The 17,686-nt window shown below is 38.1% G+C and overlaps 3 protein-coding genes across 6 annotated transcripts in view; 1 reads left to right on the top strand and 2 right to left on the bottom strand.

Annotated features, from left to right (window-relative positions):
* LOC122534343 (single-minded homolog 2) overlaps positions 1-11,540 on the bottom strand; it is a 28,092-nt gene extending 16,552 nt beyond the window's left edge. For 2 of the 4 annotated variants that reach the window (XM_043664876.1, XM_043664879.1), the window contains exon 1: positions 10,550-11,540. In XM_043664876.1, the coding sequence (XP_043520811.1) occupies positions 10,550-10,565 (16 nt within the window). In that variant the 5' untranslated portion in view covers positions 10,566-11,540. Of the gene's footprint in view, positions 1-6,022; positions 6,231-10,549 lie in introns of those variants that run through there. The other 2 variants (XM_043664877.1, XM_043664878.1) reach the window with 2 other exon arrangements.
* A 2,886-nt stretch (positions 11,541-14,426) lies between these two features.
* On the top strand, positions 14,427-17,334 carry LOC122534332 (CWF19-like protein 1). Its single transcript, XM_043664860.1, has 4 exons — positions 14,427-15,314; positions 15,398-16,055; positions 16,131-16,485; positions 16,564-17,334. The coding sequence occupies exons 1-3, from the start codon at positions 14,689-14,691 to the stop codon at positions 16,428-16,430; spliced, it is 1,584 nt and encodes a 527-aa protein (XP_043520795.1). The 5' UTR covers positions 14,427-14,688; the 3' UTR covers positions 16,431-16,485; positions 16,564-17,334.
* On the bottom strand, positions 16,393-17,682 carry LOC122534334 (methylthioribulose-1-phosphate dehydratase). The gene is made up of 5 exons (XM_043664862.1): positions 17,515-17,682; positions 17,332-17,426; positions 16,979-17,247; positions 16,693-16,894; positions 16,393-16,628 (listed from the first exon to the last, which is right to left on the bottom strand). Exons 1-5 carry the CDS (start codon positions 17,545-17,547, stop codon positions 16,541-16,543), a joined length of 687 nt encoding a protein of 228 aa, XP_043520797.1. The 5' UTR covers positions 17,548-17,682; the 3' UTR covers positions 16,393-16,540.
* Positions 17,683-17,686: the final 4 nt, after the last annotated feature.

Below are 17,686 nucleotides of genomic sequence, written 5' to 3'. Positions count from 1 at the left end.
ATACACGGAGGCGTACAAGCTGCGGAATTTATCTCGTCTATACCTTACCGTACCTTTTGGTCAAATCTTCGAATTAACAAGATCGTTACGACTCTTGCAAATATTGCTCAATTAGATTATGCCATCGTGCCAGGCTGATAATACATGGTTCACTTTGAATATTTTGCAGATATTTTCTTGTACGTCAGATGGATTTTCTGTACAGGATTGGCTGTTCAGTTTCTTACAATTGCCTGAAAATTCATCACAACTCTACTCGTTACACAGCTCAAGTATATCATCTCTCTGCCTAAAATTAATGTCTACCAGTGCAGTTTGACTTCTTTATAATGTCTTCTCTCTTTCTACCCAAAGCGAAACATGTGTTTTAACAATCGAGGTATCTTCTGCTTGAGTCGCATGATCTCCCTTCCACGTGGAGTCTTCAATACTTGGAATTTCGTCGCGTTTCAATTGCAGTACGAGCCGTGTTTCTCTTGAATTTTGCTGATCACGTAGAATCGCGAGGACCGGGGTCTAGCTTCGCTGGCTGACATATCTGCGCTCTTACGTAGCTCTCCCGTTTGATACGTAGACGGTACAACACGTGGCCCCGGCCCAGCATGACCCCGCACGATCTCGGCTACTTACTCCACTTACTTACAATGTTATTCGCGGACCCAACAAACAACAGGCAACCGAGGTACGTATAAAGTTGGTAATCCTACACCTTCCCTCCTCCGTTCCAAGCTTACCCTCGAATCGCGCACCTCGGATTTCTCTACGTCTTCCAAGCCAACGTTGATACACGTCGAGCGACAAGCCGGCTGATCTCATTGCGTTGGCTGAGCGTTTATTTAAAAGAAACATGGTAACCCGATTTCTCGTCGCGAGCGCGCAGGCTTCGTGGTGGGTAACGACGGAACAGAAGCTGTTTACCATCACGTAAAAATTATTATTTCACCTCTGTGCGAAACATATTTCGGAGAATTGAGATTTTAAATTTTCCTGACGATCCTCGGTCAGATGACAGATCTACTCAAAGACACTGCGCTGATAACATTGCGTCGCTATATATCATTTATCATCAGAGGCCTTTGACTTAGCGCAAAGCCAACTACAATGGCTACAAATTAGTATTAGTACTTCTAAGTATATTGAATTTTGCGCTGGTAGCTACTTTCGAAAATATATGATCTACAATTGTCTTTTGATTAACTAGTGATCACTCTCTAGATTCTAGAAGATAAATGAATTTTGGAGTATCTTAAGGTTAAGGAAGTCAAGTGTCGAAAGGCCTGATAGCGGAATGGCAGCATCAGCCACCCACGAATTCGACGCTTTGTTTAGACGCCATAGTTACGACGCTGAAACGTGAGAAGTATATAATATATGTATATATAGGCCTGTCAGGCAACAATCGTATCGTTAACTTGTTTAATATGCGATAACTGAAAGTTGTCGGCCACTACCGAATTTGTTCTACTTCCTTGGAATTCGTCGTCTTCCTGGAAATCACGTCGCACACTAACAAACAGCACTTTCGGTTACAAAATTCCAGCAATCTTCTCGACGGATCACTAATTGTGGGGTGGAGCAAAACGGGGGTATTTTGTCCGACTGAGACGTTACGTACGAGTAACAATTAGTGTAACGACAATCTGCTCCCCCGTGGTAGGGAAAAAAGAAAAAGAGAAAAAGAAAAAATATCTAACAACCCTTCAGGACGAAGAGGAGACGTCGCGCGCGCGTCAGAAAGCTTCCCTTACACGTAACCACACCATGTGTAAACCACCGAAGCACGATGTGTGCGTGCACAGAGGCGAAACGTTTCCGCGAGATGTGTGTGCGTACGGACTCTCGGCTCAGCGACGATGTGTAGTTCTCGGAGTGCTTTCAGAGAAAAAGACGAGGGAGAAAGAGGGATGAACACACAGAGGAGGAAGCCTAGCTAGCAGAAAAGTCAACCCTCTCATTCACGTTGTTAGTTGGTACCTCGTTGAGAAGATGGAGAGGGTAGAAACGGTCGAACTACACGAGAGAGAGAGAGAGACTCGCACCCCCGACGGTCTCGGATGGGCGAGGCCCCCAGCTTTTCATCCGCGAACAGCCCGCCCTTAAACAGCCCTAAACTAAGTCACTTCAGTCCTGACGTTAAGTGTGACTGATCGTCCAGGCATGCCTCTAAAATGGCCACCCAGCGCATACAATGTCATCCCAGAGCCCGATCACAATACACCGGGGCAAATGAATCGTTCCTATATGAATACTAAACATTTTTACACCGAGCGTAGTATCGACAGTAGAAAGAGTCTAAAATAAATGCGAGCGCAAAGTACTTTGGTTTTTGATTTGGATTTCATTTGAATTTGGATTTCAATGAATTCCCGAATGTCTGAAGTAAACGATAACTGGCGATGCAAAACAATTACAACAGAACGCTTGTTCATTTTACGAAGGTGCGCTGTTCTGTAATATTTTCTTCGAGAAACTTCTGGTGGGGAAAGTGATCTATTGAAGTGAAAGGGGTGTTTTTCCTGTTGACGCGTTGGTGGTGTTCACTTATTATTTCGATCAGCGAGATGTCTCGCGTGACGATAACGAGCAAGGCCATCGCGGAATTCCAAGTTCGATGGTATTTTTCGAGTGTCTTCTCTTTGTAAACGATTTTTACGCGACGCTGTGAGCATGGCCACCGTTATCTCGGTCGACGGCGATAATTCCGTGCAAAAATGGATAATTGGTGTCGCCTGTGTTTTCCACTTGGACACGTACACTGCGTTGAATGACGCCACACTCTACAAAGTATAACATCCTACATACGCCGCTTGCATAGACGCATCGTTGCAACGAGCGTGTGCAAGGAAAAATATTCTCCAATTACGTCTCTGACGATTTGTTCGGCGAGGAAATCCACGGAAACTTACCGTGTTCCATTACAACTTTGTACAACGTTTTCGTCGGAATTTCGCCGACGCACTTCTCTGTTGGTGTCCGATGCAAACGATGCGTAGGTATGCAAGAGAATAGATAGACACGTCCCTCGTAAAAATTTGCAGGACATTTTTACGCGACCTTAATTAAGAAATAATTATAAACATCTTGAATCATAAACAAGCTCGCGAGAAGCGTTGTTAAATAAGGTGTTGCTTAAAACGATAGGATGCCTCGCGCCAAGATTAAGGTGCCATTATTTTACAGTTTGGCTCCCCGCCAAGTAACCAGATTCCCTTGCTGCTTGATTGACGTCACGATTTTCATAGACAATTCTGGTATTCCGATATTTCTTTCAATAATGTGGATATAAAGATGTTTGGTAAATTCCTGAGTAAACCATTCTGTCCGTCTCATCCACCTAAATCAAACGAAAAATGGAAACACCGCGGATTCCCATGATCCATTATCCCCTGACGCCCGCAAGAATTATGATATAGAGACCGATATAAATTGAGTACATAAATCAAAGGAGACAAAGTCGAAGATATCAGGAAGAAAGTGTTTGCTACAAATATTTGTAAAGCAGCGTCTCGTATAAATCACTAGCGATACGTTCTTCGTCTTGTAAAGAAAAGGACGAATAATCAATAATCGATGAATGTTTATTACACTTGCGTGTATTAGCTACGATAATCTACACGAGTGTTGCAACGGTTCTTTCTTTCGAAAAGTTTAATACCATGTTTCAACGAGACGAGTTCTCACGTATCCTGCACGCAAACAAAAGAAGAAAACGCTCCAAGTATCAGTGACATCTTGCAACGCAATAATTTCGTTGAAATATTGCCACTTTGATGATTGGACTGTGCTCGACATTCGCCCCGTCCGTAAACCTAAAGGGAATAAACGCTTCACGCATTCCTGATGCGTCTCACAGTCTTTACGGCTTATTATCACCTCCATGTTTTTGCACTCTCACCCCGAGGTATACATCAACGCTCGGAGAAGGTGCGCGTCAAAGGAAAGCGGGGAACCAAGGGTGGTCGTATATTTGCAATGTTTCTGCGAATCCACGAGGCCGCTTTCAGAGAAAGTATAACAATCGACTAGCGAACTTGCTCGTTGAACCTAAAAAAGTGTTTTTACGTCTGCAGTGATCTTCAAACTTTGTTGCTATTGCGTAATCACTTTTGTCAATTAACCAAGTTCGTTCATTGTTTGTCTGTCTTTCCCTTCGCGATTAGAGACGAGGCTCCGATCGTTGTTTTTTTAATTCTTCCGTTCCTTTTTTTCTTCTGTCCGTCGGTTTTTCGAATTTTTGATACAAACGGATCTACTGTATTTTAAAGGAACAAATGTTTTGTTTTGCAACGAAATGTAAGATGGAACAACACAGGCAATCGGTACCGACGAAGCGGCAGGCCCGTGTTTCGTTGCCTTTGCCATTCGATTCGGCTGTAAACGCCACGACTCGTCTCACGGTCGTGATGCCTTTCCTACAGAGAGTGGAGAGGCAGTCAAAGAAAGCGAGTTGCCCTTCTGCTAAAAACGCGCTTTGCCTGATATTTTGCTATGAAAAATCGCTGCTACGGGGAATCGCGAATTCACACGTGTGAAAATTGACGACGCAGCGAAACATAAAAATAAAAGAGCCGGACGATCAATCCCGCGTTTATTTTATTCTACTTTCCAAACCCAGAGGTTGCAAAATATCGTCGAAATAATCGACGACGATTAAAGTCTCATAAATTCTCCATCGCACGCGCGTGATTGAAAAAAAAAAAAAAAAAAAAAAAAGGAAGGAGAGTAGGTATTTAATTCGTGATACGGATATACGTATACATATAGGACGACCGGAATTAATTGGCAAAGCTGGGATACAGCCAGGCATTCACGCGCGAGAAACATATATCGAATTGAAACGTGTAAAAGTAAAAAGAACAAGAAATAAAAGTGGGAGAAAGAGCAAATTGGTCTTCGGTTAAGCACCAACAGTGTAACCTTGGACGTCGCTACGATAACAAGGATGTCTGTTATGCTGACGAGGCATCTTGTACCATAATCAGACTTGCATATACCATAAGCATCGGCTACACGCGCAATAAAAATATGCATATGAGTGTAACGAGACAGCGGGATAGCTTTTGTTCATCGAAAACTATCTCGAAACTTGTGTTAATCACAACGGTTAATAATAATCATTTGTGAGTCGAAGATGGCGAACAGAGAGAATAATGAAATTCGGAGAAATTCTTCTTCGTTCCTCCGTCATATAGCATATTTGATAAAATTTTTTGACGATTAGCTCACCGTACAAAGGAATGCCTACTTAATAAGAAATAAAAAAATTTAACGAAAGAATACGACTAGTGTCTGTCTCTCGAATCATTCAAAATAATTTACAAAACTAGCAAGAAAAATTATTTCTACTGAAATAGCGGCCGTGTCACTGCCACTATCACTACCAGGGGGTGGAGAAGAAATAATGTAAAGTTAATTTAGTTTGGTCGTAACGTCGGCGTTGTCGCCGTTGCGAATTAAGAACTGGACTCAGAGCCAAGTCGATGACAAAAGGCAACGCGATGCCTGACGAAATTCTCGAATCTCACGTGGTCGTGCGCCATAAGCTACGATGGGGGTTGCCTGCCGTGACGACCCGCGAGACACGTTGCTCTTTTTTACTATTCGCCACGTTCCCTCGGCCCTCGGATCCGTGGCCGCTTTTATTTAACGATTTCTCTTCCGTTTCACTAAGCCAACCCGATACACGGATAGTCGAACTTCGACCGAACGGCCTAGCAATTTAGCAGGATTATTGGAAGTCGTAGCTCGAGAAGCGGAAGAACGCGGCCGTTGCCAGGGAAAGAGAAAAATTGCCACGAATGATTTTCGTTTGCCGGGAGGAATTCCTTTGAGGAGATGAAAGCGAATGGAATCTCAATAAACCGCGAGTTGTGAACATATTTGTGAGATAGAAATGTACATTGAAAGAGAATTGTTCCCTTTAACGAATGTAGCAGAAAGAATGGCTACACTTTGTGCCATTTTCAACATTCAAGAGTGGAAGTAGATACAATTGCAACAAGTTGAAATAATAGGTACTCACTCTTCATAGCGCGTTCAGTGTTATCCAAATTTCTGCTTACTCGAATATGAAAGTACGAAGTGGCAAGTCGATCGTAGTGGCGTGAGGAGGCACAAAATTTTCAAAAAGGTAACGACTCAATATCATTTCTTCGACTCACGGCGAGTCGGGGTCAGAGGACAAGAGAGGACGGCGGGACTTAAGGTTGTCGTAAGCAAAACTAAACTTCGTGCTTGACTCAGGATCCCGATGTTACATATCCCCCCACCACGGAGTCCTCATTTTAGTCATGTGGGAATTACATGCACGAGAATGGTTACAGATTTCACGTGAACGAAGCCCCTCCTTCTTTCTATCTTCCACTCTTTGTGTTTCAAGGAAAAACGAAGTCTAATTATTGCGGAAGACCGTATCATTCTCTTTGTGTTTTTCACTGCCAATTGCATTATTCATGGCTCGTTTGTTAAGAGGAGAAGCTCGTTTCTATTGCGTTACTCTCTTTTGTAATGTTTCGTTCAAAATGTTGCAATCACTCGCAGTTGTAAACATTATCCTTTTCGCGAAGGGAATTAATTATTACAATTTTGCCATGGAATTAGATCGAACATATTTTTGCTTCCGTTTCCGTGGAACAATCGTTTGCAAGGTAGAAATGCAAAAATTCGAAATAAAAAGAAAAAAAGGGAAAAAGAGCGAGAGACAAGCGAATAAAACCTGTTAAAAAGCACAATTACGAGATGAATAATTACGCGAGCGGAAGAGATGGAGAAGTACAGAACGAACGGTAGTTCTCGACTAGTTTCGCGCGAAATTTATTTACTTGTTGCGCTATGAATAAATGACCGTAATAATGCGTGTAACAGCGATCTCGCGTCATTTGGAGGATGCAACATCGTAAATCTCGATCGGACGAACACTGACCGCAATAGGAGGTCCGGCAAGGAAGTATCGGATGTCGTGTTTCTACACATGTCGAAGCGCTAAAGTCATTTTCACCTATCCGCCTACTAAAACGACCGTGTAACAGCTGGACAGTTTTGCGGCTTCTCTGATCCTAGTCGGAAACCCCTCCGGAAAATGATGGCGATCGCTTTTCATACGTTCGCGCCTCCGTTTCCTCTTTAAACAACGGAGAAATCAAGATATATACATACATATATTTCTCAATCTTGTCTTTAGCTGGGGAAAAGGAACATGATTTTCAATATTGCAAGAAAATCTTTGGTATGGAATTGCTGTGAGAACGAGTCTTCCCATTCTTTCCATTATTTTCCAAGCGTAGCAAAAATACGATTCTAACAACTAACTGATATTGTTGAGATAATACGCACCTTTTTGCGGTTGGAACTGACTCGGTTGGTTGTCTGTACTCAAACTTAATCTCGTACAGACGTTGAGATGGAACGCGTTTATCATAGCTGGTGATCGATTCTGATTTGTAACTTTTTAGATTGTGACGAAAGTGTATCTGCAATTTTGACTGTTGTTCTCTGCTAGTATAATAAGATCGTGTATCTATCTATCCGTGTATCTATCGTCTATTGTCTATTTGCCTTCCCAGGCGGGCCTGCTTTATAGACTTTGACTGACGAGTTACAGCCAATCAATTTGATGCAAGGGTCGTTCGACTTAGATGAATTTATGTAACGTTTTGTATTTTGAATACTGTTACGGATCGACGTCAACCGCTTTCGTAGGAAGCTAAACATTGGTCAAGGATAACTATGATCGAGCGTTAGAACTTCTTACTAGGATGAAAAAGTGGGCGAACCGTTATAGATATTCTAACTTTAAAAAATAGATTCTTCGTGCTGATAAGTCTAATATTTTTGAGTTAGATATTTCTGTACTGATATTTACATGTTGATATTTACACGATCATTATAACCTTCTCGCGATTCGAAACTTCTATCAAAACTTTAACAGACATTGTCAAACAAAAATCAAAATACGCGTTGATAAAATTTATTTACTCTGGTAATGGTAAAAATTTGTCGATCAGATTTTATAGAATCTGATGCTCGATTGAGAATGAAACAGAGGGCATCTTTGTGTTACGAAGTGGGAAATCTCAAATAATTTATAAATGACGTCTACGATGCGCGTGGTTTTATAAACAAAGTTTTCTTTTACGAATAAAGAGTCTAGAGAGAAAAACAAGGGAGAGGTAGCAGGCATAAAAATTCGTCGACAACGGTTGGACCTCGGGCAACTCGTGCACGGGGAGTGATGCGTGTAGGAACGCGATTTTATGGGCCTCTGTATTTGCTCTCTCGGTCTCGGCCGTTGAACGGCCGAGCCGTGATTTAACGACGTCGACAAATTTGATTTGTTTCCGATAGCAGCGGCAGCAACAGCGACAGACTAAATAAATTTTTGGCGCGAGTTTAATTTTAGAACTGTTCTGCGGCAAAGTAAATCGAAACGCGTACGCGCTAGAACAAATTGGTACTGGATGTTCTCTTCTTTATTAGTAACAATGGATAAGGTCGTGAAAGCGATATTATTGTTGAAATTGTCGTTTTTAGATTTCCAGGAATTTCCATTTGCAACGTACGAATATGCCTGAGACTATTGTGTCGCGAGGTTGAAAGTTAGAGTTACCTAAGTGATGTTTACGCACGTGCCAGGATGTTGCACGTTGCGCTCTCGCGCAGACTTTACAATCTTACTATTATTAGTTACTTTAGAAACGTTTCATTTTCAAAGCAACAGTGTTAATCGGCATTGTGTCGTTCCGCATTTGAGGCGTCGTTTCAATGAATACGTTTTTCTCACCGAAAACAAACAAACAATCCGAATCTGTCCTGGCTCTAACTCGAGCCTTTGTTATTTTCCGATAAAGATTAGAAGATCGTAGATTCGTGAAAGTCCGGGCGTAAGAGTAACTCCTTCGTCATCTCGTGTATCCTAAAATAATTTAAACGAAATGAAAGAAAAGAAAAAAAAAACAAACATCTCTTTCACTTGGATTAACTAAACCAGCTCGAATTTCAGAGCCTATTCCACAACAACCACGTAATTAGTGAGATAAAAAAAATTCCCAAAAATGTTTCACCTTCACGCACATACAAATCTCCGCATTACGAATGATACATGGCACCAAAAAAAAAAAAAAAGAAAAAAGAAAAAAAATGTTCAAAACACGCGATAGCTGTGAAGGAGGAGGAAAAAGAGAGAAAGAAGAGAGAACAGCGACGGGTCTCCGGCGAGATTTACGCGACAGCTGCGCGGAGACATAAGTTCTCTCTGTTTCGTGAGCTACGGAAGGGTATCGAGCAGACGAACACGGAAAAGACTCACGTTCGAGAGCCGGACATTTTCCTTACAAATGACTTTAGGAAACGGCACGCCGCGCCCCTTTTTCACCGCACGTAACACGCGTTCCTATTTACTTTAGCAGCGCTAAAACTCGCCGAAAACGGGACGCATCTCGTTGCACCTATGCGCTGGTGATCTTGAAATAGGATACCCTAGGTTTATTCGTCTCGACGAGTATCGGAACTCGATTTCGACCCCTTTCCCTTTCTCTTTCCATCGGGAGATGTTTTCGAAAAAGACGCAACAGGATATTTAAGCAATTAGAACGAACGTCGAACAAGCGTGAAAACTGACACGCGCGCCTGTTACGTGTTAATTTATCGCGTACGTTTCGCGTTCTCGATTCATTGATCGGAGAACAAGCATGGGAAATAAATTGAGCGATGTGCAATTGGGATTGTGTTAAGTTTACAAAGTAACAGGTTGAGGAAAATTGATGGATTCGCGAGAGAAAATTAGCGGCGTCGATATTGTAAAAAAATAATTGATTTATCACGACATACTCGACTTATCATAAAATCGAACAGATATGAAAGATACTACGATGTTGAGAATTTTTCAATTAATTGTGGAAATTGCAGAAAATTGGATATTGATTATTTCTCAAGGAAGTTATCGAGAAAGGGGATGTAACAGTGATTCTTGAATCTCCCAAGAGACAGCATGCGGGTTCCGTAATGTAATATTGGGATACATTCGACGGATATAGACGAACAATTTACCAGCATCCGAACTATAGAGTCAAATTACACCTGTGCATATAAATCGTTACGATTTGATCGAGGTTTTACAATGAGAACGTAGGTTTGTACGATTGGAAACGATCGACGTCACTCGTATAGATGCTTTGCGATTTGACTTTCAGTAGTCTTTTCTTTGTTTCGCAACCCCTTTTTCGCACGTTACGCCCTCGGAAGATACGTATCAACGTATCGAAATGTAATCGAACTCGCTGGGAAAAAAATTTGAAATTTTGCGAAAGGCATAATGCATGAAGGCACTTGGATTTTCAGGTGTAATTTGCAGCTTTGAATTTGAATTGAACGGTTCCGTCTTTCGCAAATCAAAGGTAACGAAAATTTGCAACCAAAGAAACAACAGGCAAATAATATTATTGAATCGTCTCTCTTTCATTACATTCGTAATTATATTTCGTACTTACCTTACAACTATTTACCTATCAATTCAGATGCAAAAGTATGTAAGTAAACGTGGCAGATTACTTACCTTCAAATAAACCCATACTCTCACCGGTGTTTCACCGGGGAAACAGTCAATTAGTCACCCTCGGTGCGAAAGTGATTTTGGCAGCAGGGACGTTTCAAAGAGCGAGCACTTTGATCAAGCCGTCGGTACTTGATACACTTCAATCGTTCACAGAATTCCATCGAATATTATTATTAATCTCTTTACGAATCAAGCAATTCTACCGGCTACATCGTTACATTACACTGTCCATTGTTAATTGTCCCGTCCTATGAACGTTTAGTAGGAAATTTTCTATAAAATTGAAAAAAAAAAAAAAAAGAAATTACAAAAGGAAGAGATCTTTCACAATCCTCTTCACTGAAAGTTCTTCGTGTTGGGTGAGCTCGACAAAAATCTTGGCAACGTCTTGACGAAAATTATCTTTCACTTTTTCTCGCGCACATTTTCACCCGACGGAACTTCAACGAACATAACCGGAAGCCCCCGTTTTCGATTATAGCGCATCGAAGACGCGACGAAAGTGACACTTGAACGATACTTGTTATTATAAACAATCTCAAATAACAATCATTTCGTTACGTATTACGTGTATGTATATTACAGTATCTTTATAATTTTACCGATAATTAAATTGTATTTTTTCATCGGTCTTAGTTGGTTCGATCGGTCGTGCTATATTTGGCTCTGATTTAATTTAGTGGCAAATTTTAAATGATTTATAACTACGATTTAGAAATTCCCTTCATTCCTTTCCTTTTTTTTAAATTAGAACTTGTTTTAAACACGCGCGTCTGCTTTGAGAGAAAGATATGTGCTGGTTAACGATGGACGATCGAAAATGCGCGCGCTAGCCCTCCGAAAGCGGGAGTGCCCTCAAAGATAGCGCGACATCTTTTTTATCCGGGGGATGCACCTCGCGGGATCAATTCATTGGGCCGTGACTACGCGTGTGTACTATTAAAACAGTGCCGTACGCATTTAGGTATACAACTGGATGCACGGTGCACGCTGAACTCCCCACCGAGCCGTAGACCAGCATTCCTCCAACTTGCTACCCTTTCTTCCATCTTTCTCTCTCTGCTCGCGCCTCCCTTTCCATCTCTCTTTTCCTCTCCCTCTCCCTCCCATTCTCTCTCTCTCTCTCTCGTCATCTCTCTGTTTCTCTTTGATTCTCTGGCTCCTTCTATCGTTCCGGATTCTGGAAAAACTTTCGTCGTACCAACGCAGCCGCATAACCTCACGAGTTGCGCCTGTGTCAATGATTTCTAACGTAGGCGGTACTTAAGCGCCAGTTTCATCCCACCGTCGACTGATAAAGGCTTTCAGCGGGATACTACGAAAATTATAACACACTGTTCGCAATAGATTTCGCTCTTAAAATAATTGATATCAATTGAAATTCAATTTTTATTCGATCGATCGTGCGTTTACGATGAAAACAGAAGGCTTTTACAGATGCTGCAAATCGTTCGCGATCCAGAACGTTGAATCGAGAATAGTTGAGCACCACTGAAACTATGTATTACACGAAGCATTGTTATACGTCTAGATAACGCCTACTGCTCCGATTGGTCAGTTGGAACCACGCCTAGTCCCAACTCTATGTAACTATCCCCACCATAATTTTACTGACACAAGCATACGCGCGTATGTACCATTCTCTCCTTCTTGTTCTGTTTCACGCGTATAATATGTCCCCGGCGTTGCTTCCGTTGCCGCCTCTCTTTGTCAACGGCCCTCTCCTCTTGTACTTCTCTTTTTATTACTCCTGCGCACAGCAGCAACTGGCTACGTTATACGAATGCCTTGCCTTACTTACAGTATAAGTGCAACTGTGTTCGCGGATTTGTGTAAAGGTGTGCATTTATTTGCACTTCTTTAACTACCAGCGAGCCCAAGGGTAAGTTTCCGCTGTTCTCCACATAAATTCTTCCGGTTTCCCTCTATTGTTCGAGGTCAAATATTTTTTAAACGAACACCAGAGGCCACCAAAGTGTGTTTGTAGAAAATTTTTCTGCGGATAACTTCAAAATTAATTATTTGTTACGACAATCGTATATTATATGAGAGTACTGTTCAATCTTTCTTATATCTACGTGCAACAATAACGTGCAAATTAAGTCAGGTACAGTGCATGATGCTTGGAAATTCTTGTTACGGTCATACTGATATACATAAGATTGTGCACGGTCAGCAGGTAGATAGATACTTGGAATTGGTAGGTATTTGGAATTTTACGGCATGAAAATCGTTTCCAGATGTTCGCCATTTAAAGGTACAAGGTGGTCCATTCGTGACTAGTTCTCACGCCCAAATTATGCTACCCCACGAAACTTCGCGACAAAGTAGGTAGTAACTGAAAGTTGGAGACTTTCCCTTGCTTAACTTATTCTCGATGCTAAGGAATAGATAGTTTTATAAATAACCATGTTTCAAAAATCCCGAGAAAAACAAATCTGACTCTTCCTAGTACTTTTCCGTGACTTGTCTTTTAAATGTCTTATGACTCTCTTATGTATTTTATCAATCACATGTGACATTATCAATTCGATGTAATGGTCGTTTGAATTAAAATTAAAATTTTCCATGATATTATATATTATAATCACAAACGAAGACTAGAATTCTATAGGTACTGCAATACACGAGGAAGTCTTTTGTCTTCATTATCAGCATTACATTGAAACTGATTGAAGCAGTAACTTTATTTCAAGATATGTTATATCTTTAGTTACATTATATTATATTTTTAATATTTTCTGACTTTAGTGCAAGATTGCATAAACAACTTGATTAAACGAGTACAATTTTTATTCACAAGATAAAAAAGTTCACATATAATCAAAAAGTTGTAAATTTACTTTTTTATTTTCTGAACAAAATATTTTTGATTATGCATTTCAAAGCTAATACTTTCAACTATGTCTACGTTTAACTTTCATTCAAATTTGCAACATAATTTATATAAAATTGAATGTGTAATTGTATAGTTAATGCTTCGATATATTGTGTAGAATTTATAAATTTTTATTTCTATATTTTGTAGATTAAATGGAAATATAGGGAGTAAGCTGTGGATAATAATATTTCGACACAATATAAATCTATCCCTATCACACATTATAGCTCTCCTTGTCTAACCAACAGCATGTTTCCATCTATTCAGTAGAAATTTCAAACCTTTGTTCAAATAGAACTTAAGATCTAAAGTCAAAGATATAATTGCCAAAGTTCATAAATTAATCCTTTTAATTAATTTCTTTTACAAATGAAATTTTTATCGGTGGATGAACATTGAAATGCTAGCACCGCGTAACGGTGAAACTATAAAACTAAAAACCGTTGCTGTCCTTATCGCATACTATTGTGCTCCTTGTTTACGAACAAGACAGATACTGCCATCTGTCGGAAATTTCTTATACTTTTAGTTCTACTCGAATTTGACAGTATAGTACCTAGATGGCAGTATGATATATATCCGTCTTTGTCGTACACCATACGCTTCTTATCTCATTTGATTGATTAAATATGCGCTTGTTTGCAAAAGAAACGAATTAAGAAGATTGATTTGTAAATTTTTACAGCTGTAACTTTGGAATTAAACCGTTTCTTCCTATGTTTCAGTTAATCTTCAAAATGCGTAAAGATATATAAATTCTAATCAATAAATTAAAATACATATTCGTTTGAATCATATTTAATTCCTTGTAAATTACATTCAAAATTTCGGTTTGAAAAATTGTTCAAAAACCAGAAATTTTGTACGTAATTATGAATATGAATTTTTATTTAATTCTTTTATTATTATTAGTTGTTACACGTCCCACTATTACAGAGAACCAATGTAAAATATAAATTTCAAGCAATATTCTATATTATACGAAATTACATGAAATCTAATTTATAATTTCATGATACACTGATTAATATTACTGATGATTCTCGACTCCTTTCTATTTCCGTAGTTCCCTCCAATTTTTATCAGTTAAAACACAGAGACGTTAATAATGAGGTGTTAGTTTTACACAGTTGAAAATAATAAAATAATAATAGTACGAAGTTATCTTAATTGTAAAATTTATAAATCTTTAACACAATTTTTTGGTCGCATTAATAGTATATATATATATACATATCTGCTTAATGAAGTTGAGGTTATGTTATTAAATATGACTGAAAAACAAAAGGTATTAATGTGTGGAGATGTAGAAGGTCATTTTAAATTTTTATTTAATAAAATTGATGCTATCAATAAGAAAAGTGGACCTTTCGATTTTCTGCTATGCGTGGGTAATTTTTTTGGCAAAAACAACGCAGAACTTGAAGACTATAAGAATGGTATAAAAAGTATACCAGTTCCAACTTATATTATTGGTGCAAACAGGGATAGTGATTTAAATAATTATCCAGACATTGATGGTTGCGAAATATGTCAAAATCTTACTTATCTTGGAAAACGCGGATTGTACACTGCTAGTTCTGGACTTAAAATAGCTTACATCAGTGGCAGAGAAAGTAATTCTTCAGAAGTAAATCCTGTGTACTTCAATGAAAATGATGTAATATCAATTAAACAGGCATGTTTGAAAGGCCAACCTAGTTTCCGTGGAATTGACATTTTGATGAGCTCTCCCTGGCCTACTGATATTACAAATTTTGATCCTAATAAACCAAACTTTAAATATCATGGTTCAAAATTAATTGCATGGTTGGCTGTTCAAGTAAAACCAAGATATCATGTCTCAGCATTGGAGGGTATTCATTATGAGAGACCTCCATACAGGTAAACAAAAATATTATTAATATTAAAGATATATATACTTTTATGATTTAACATAAAGTTTTATTTATTTATTTAATTTTTAGGAACCAGAGTTTACAAGAAGGAAATATCGAAATTGCAACAAGATTTATAGCACTTGCACCTGTGATAAACAGTCAAAAAAAGAAATGGTTGTACGCATTGCATTTAACACCTGTTGACAGATCTCGTTTATCTGAGTTACTTATGAAAACTACAGATGAAACAAATTCTCCATATCCCAAATCAATGCTATCAAGTGAACCATCAAGAACAAAATTAGAACAACCAAAACATACACAGTTTTTTTATGACATGGAATCTCAAGAGTCTACTAAAAGATCAAAATTTTCTGGAGGTCCAAACAAAAAACCAAAACGCGAATTTGATCAAGCTAAGTGTTGGTTTTGTTTATCCAGTCCTGAAGTTTCTAAGCATTTAGTAATATCTGTTGGAACAGAAGTATATGTTGCACTTGCTAGAGGTGGACTAGTTGAGAATCATTTTCTAATTCTACCAATAACCCATCATCAAAGCCTGTCTATTCTACCAAAAGAAGTAAACGATGAAATTGAACAGTATAAGAACGCAATAACCAAATACTATGCCACTATGGATAAAGTACCTGTATTTTTTGAACGTAATTTCAAAACATCTCATTGCCAATTGCAAGTTGTACCTGTTCATAAAAATCAAGCACCAGCTTTGAAAGAAACATTTAAAGTAAGCATTTCTATTAATGTTTAGTTATTTTAAGAATGTGTTAACATATATATTTTAATAACATTTTTATTCTAGGAAATGGCAGAATGTAATAATTTTAATATAACAGAATTACCTTCACACACAGATTTACAGCAAATTGCAAAACCAGGTGTTCTATATTTTTATGCAGAATTGCCAAGCAGAGAAAAACTATATTGTAGAATAAAAAAAGATTTTCCACTACAGTTTGGTAGGGAAGTATTAGCTTCAGATAGAATATTAGATCTTGGCGATCGAATTGATTGGAAAGATTGTCAATTGGATCAAGAGGAAGAAACTGAATTAGCAAAACGAATTAGAAAAGATTTTCAACCATTTGATTTAGATACTTAAAGATGTACAAAGATTATATTGTAACATATGGTTTTTTGTAAAATATATAGAAAAGGTAATTTATTATTTAAAAATAATAAACGAAGATATTGTTATTAATTTATAACTCTTCATAACTTTTTTGGAATTGCAGCTGGATCCAATCCACTTAGTTTCATTTGGAGAGCTATGTCAAATAGATAATCATAACATTCCGTCCTAAACAAAAAATATTTAATGAGTAAAAATAAAAAAGACAAGTTAGTATTAAATTAATGCATACATAGTTTTTGCTTGCTGCCATGTATCTCCCCAAACATATACACCATGTCTTCTTACTAAAACGGCACAAGTTTCGGGGTAGGCAAGAATAGTTTTATCTAATTCATCTTTTAAATCTTCTTCAAATGGAGTATTTTCTATTATTGGCACTACTAATTCTTCATCATAACGATATGCCTTTCCCAATTTTTGATTCCTTATTCCTACATTATATAATATTGATATACTTTCATAAATAAATAAAAAAATGCATTCATATATATAATTGTATATATAATTTAATATACCTTTTATCATTTCAAGATGAGTAACACGAAATTCTTTTCCAGGCCAGTGTAATGTTACCATTACAGCAAATTTTGAATGAGTGTGAATTACAGCTCCAGCATTTCTCCTTGTATATGCACATATAAATAATGGAGTGCATTGAGATTTCTTTAATTTTTTTTCTTTTGGTGGTAATTCTAAATCATTTCCACTAATATCTTGTACAAACATTTCATCTGGACAGATACGTTCTTTTTGAACACCGGAAGGAGCAATATAAATTTTGTCTCTAAAAATATTATTAAATATTAACCGGTTATAATTTTAATACAATTTACAATTTTAATATCGACTATAATTAAAAAATATTTACCCCCGTTTGATGGATATTCCTCCACCAGTACCAGTTACCCATCCTAGATTATAAAATTGTTTACATAGTTCAGGAATCAAAATTCGTGGATGTTCCTACAAAATAAAAAACGTATTAAACTTACACATAATACAGTTATAATATTTATCCGTAATATTAAAAAATAATTGTATTAAATAATACCTTATCGTATTTAGCTTCATCTGAGGACATCATTAACAATTCTGGAAAACTTGAAATTAATGTTGTGACATGCTCTTCGCAATCATACAATTCTTATCTACTTCAGTACATATAATGATCACGGTGTGCGCACGTGCATTAATCTGTGTGTAATAAATAGACCATATATTAT

The sequence above is a fragment of the Frieseomelitta varia genome, unplaced genomic scaffold (genome assembly GCF_011392965.1).
Source record: "Frieseomelitta varia isolate USP_RPSP 00005682 unplaced genomic scaffold, Fvar_1.2 scaffold_587, whole genome shotgun sequence".
Taxonomy (NCBI): Eukaryota; Metazoa; Arthropoda; class Insecta; order Hymenoptera; family Apidae; genus Frieseomelitta; species Frieseomelitta varia.
Note: the sequence above shows the minus strand (reverse complement) of the source record. Positions and strands in the feature narration are given on the sequence as shown.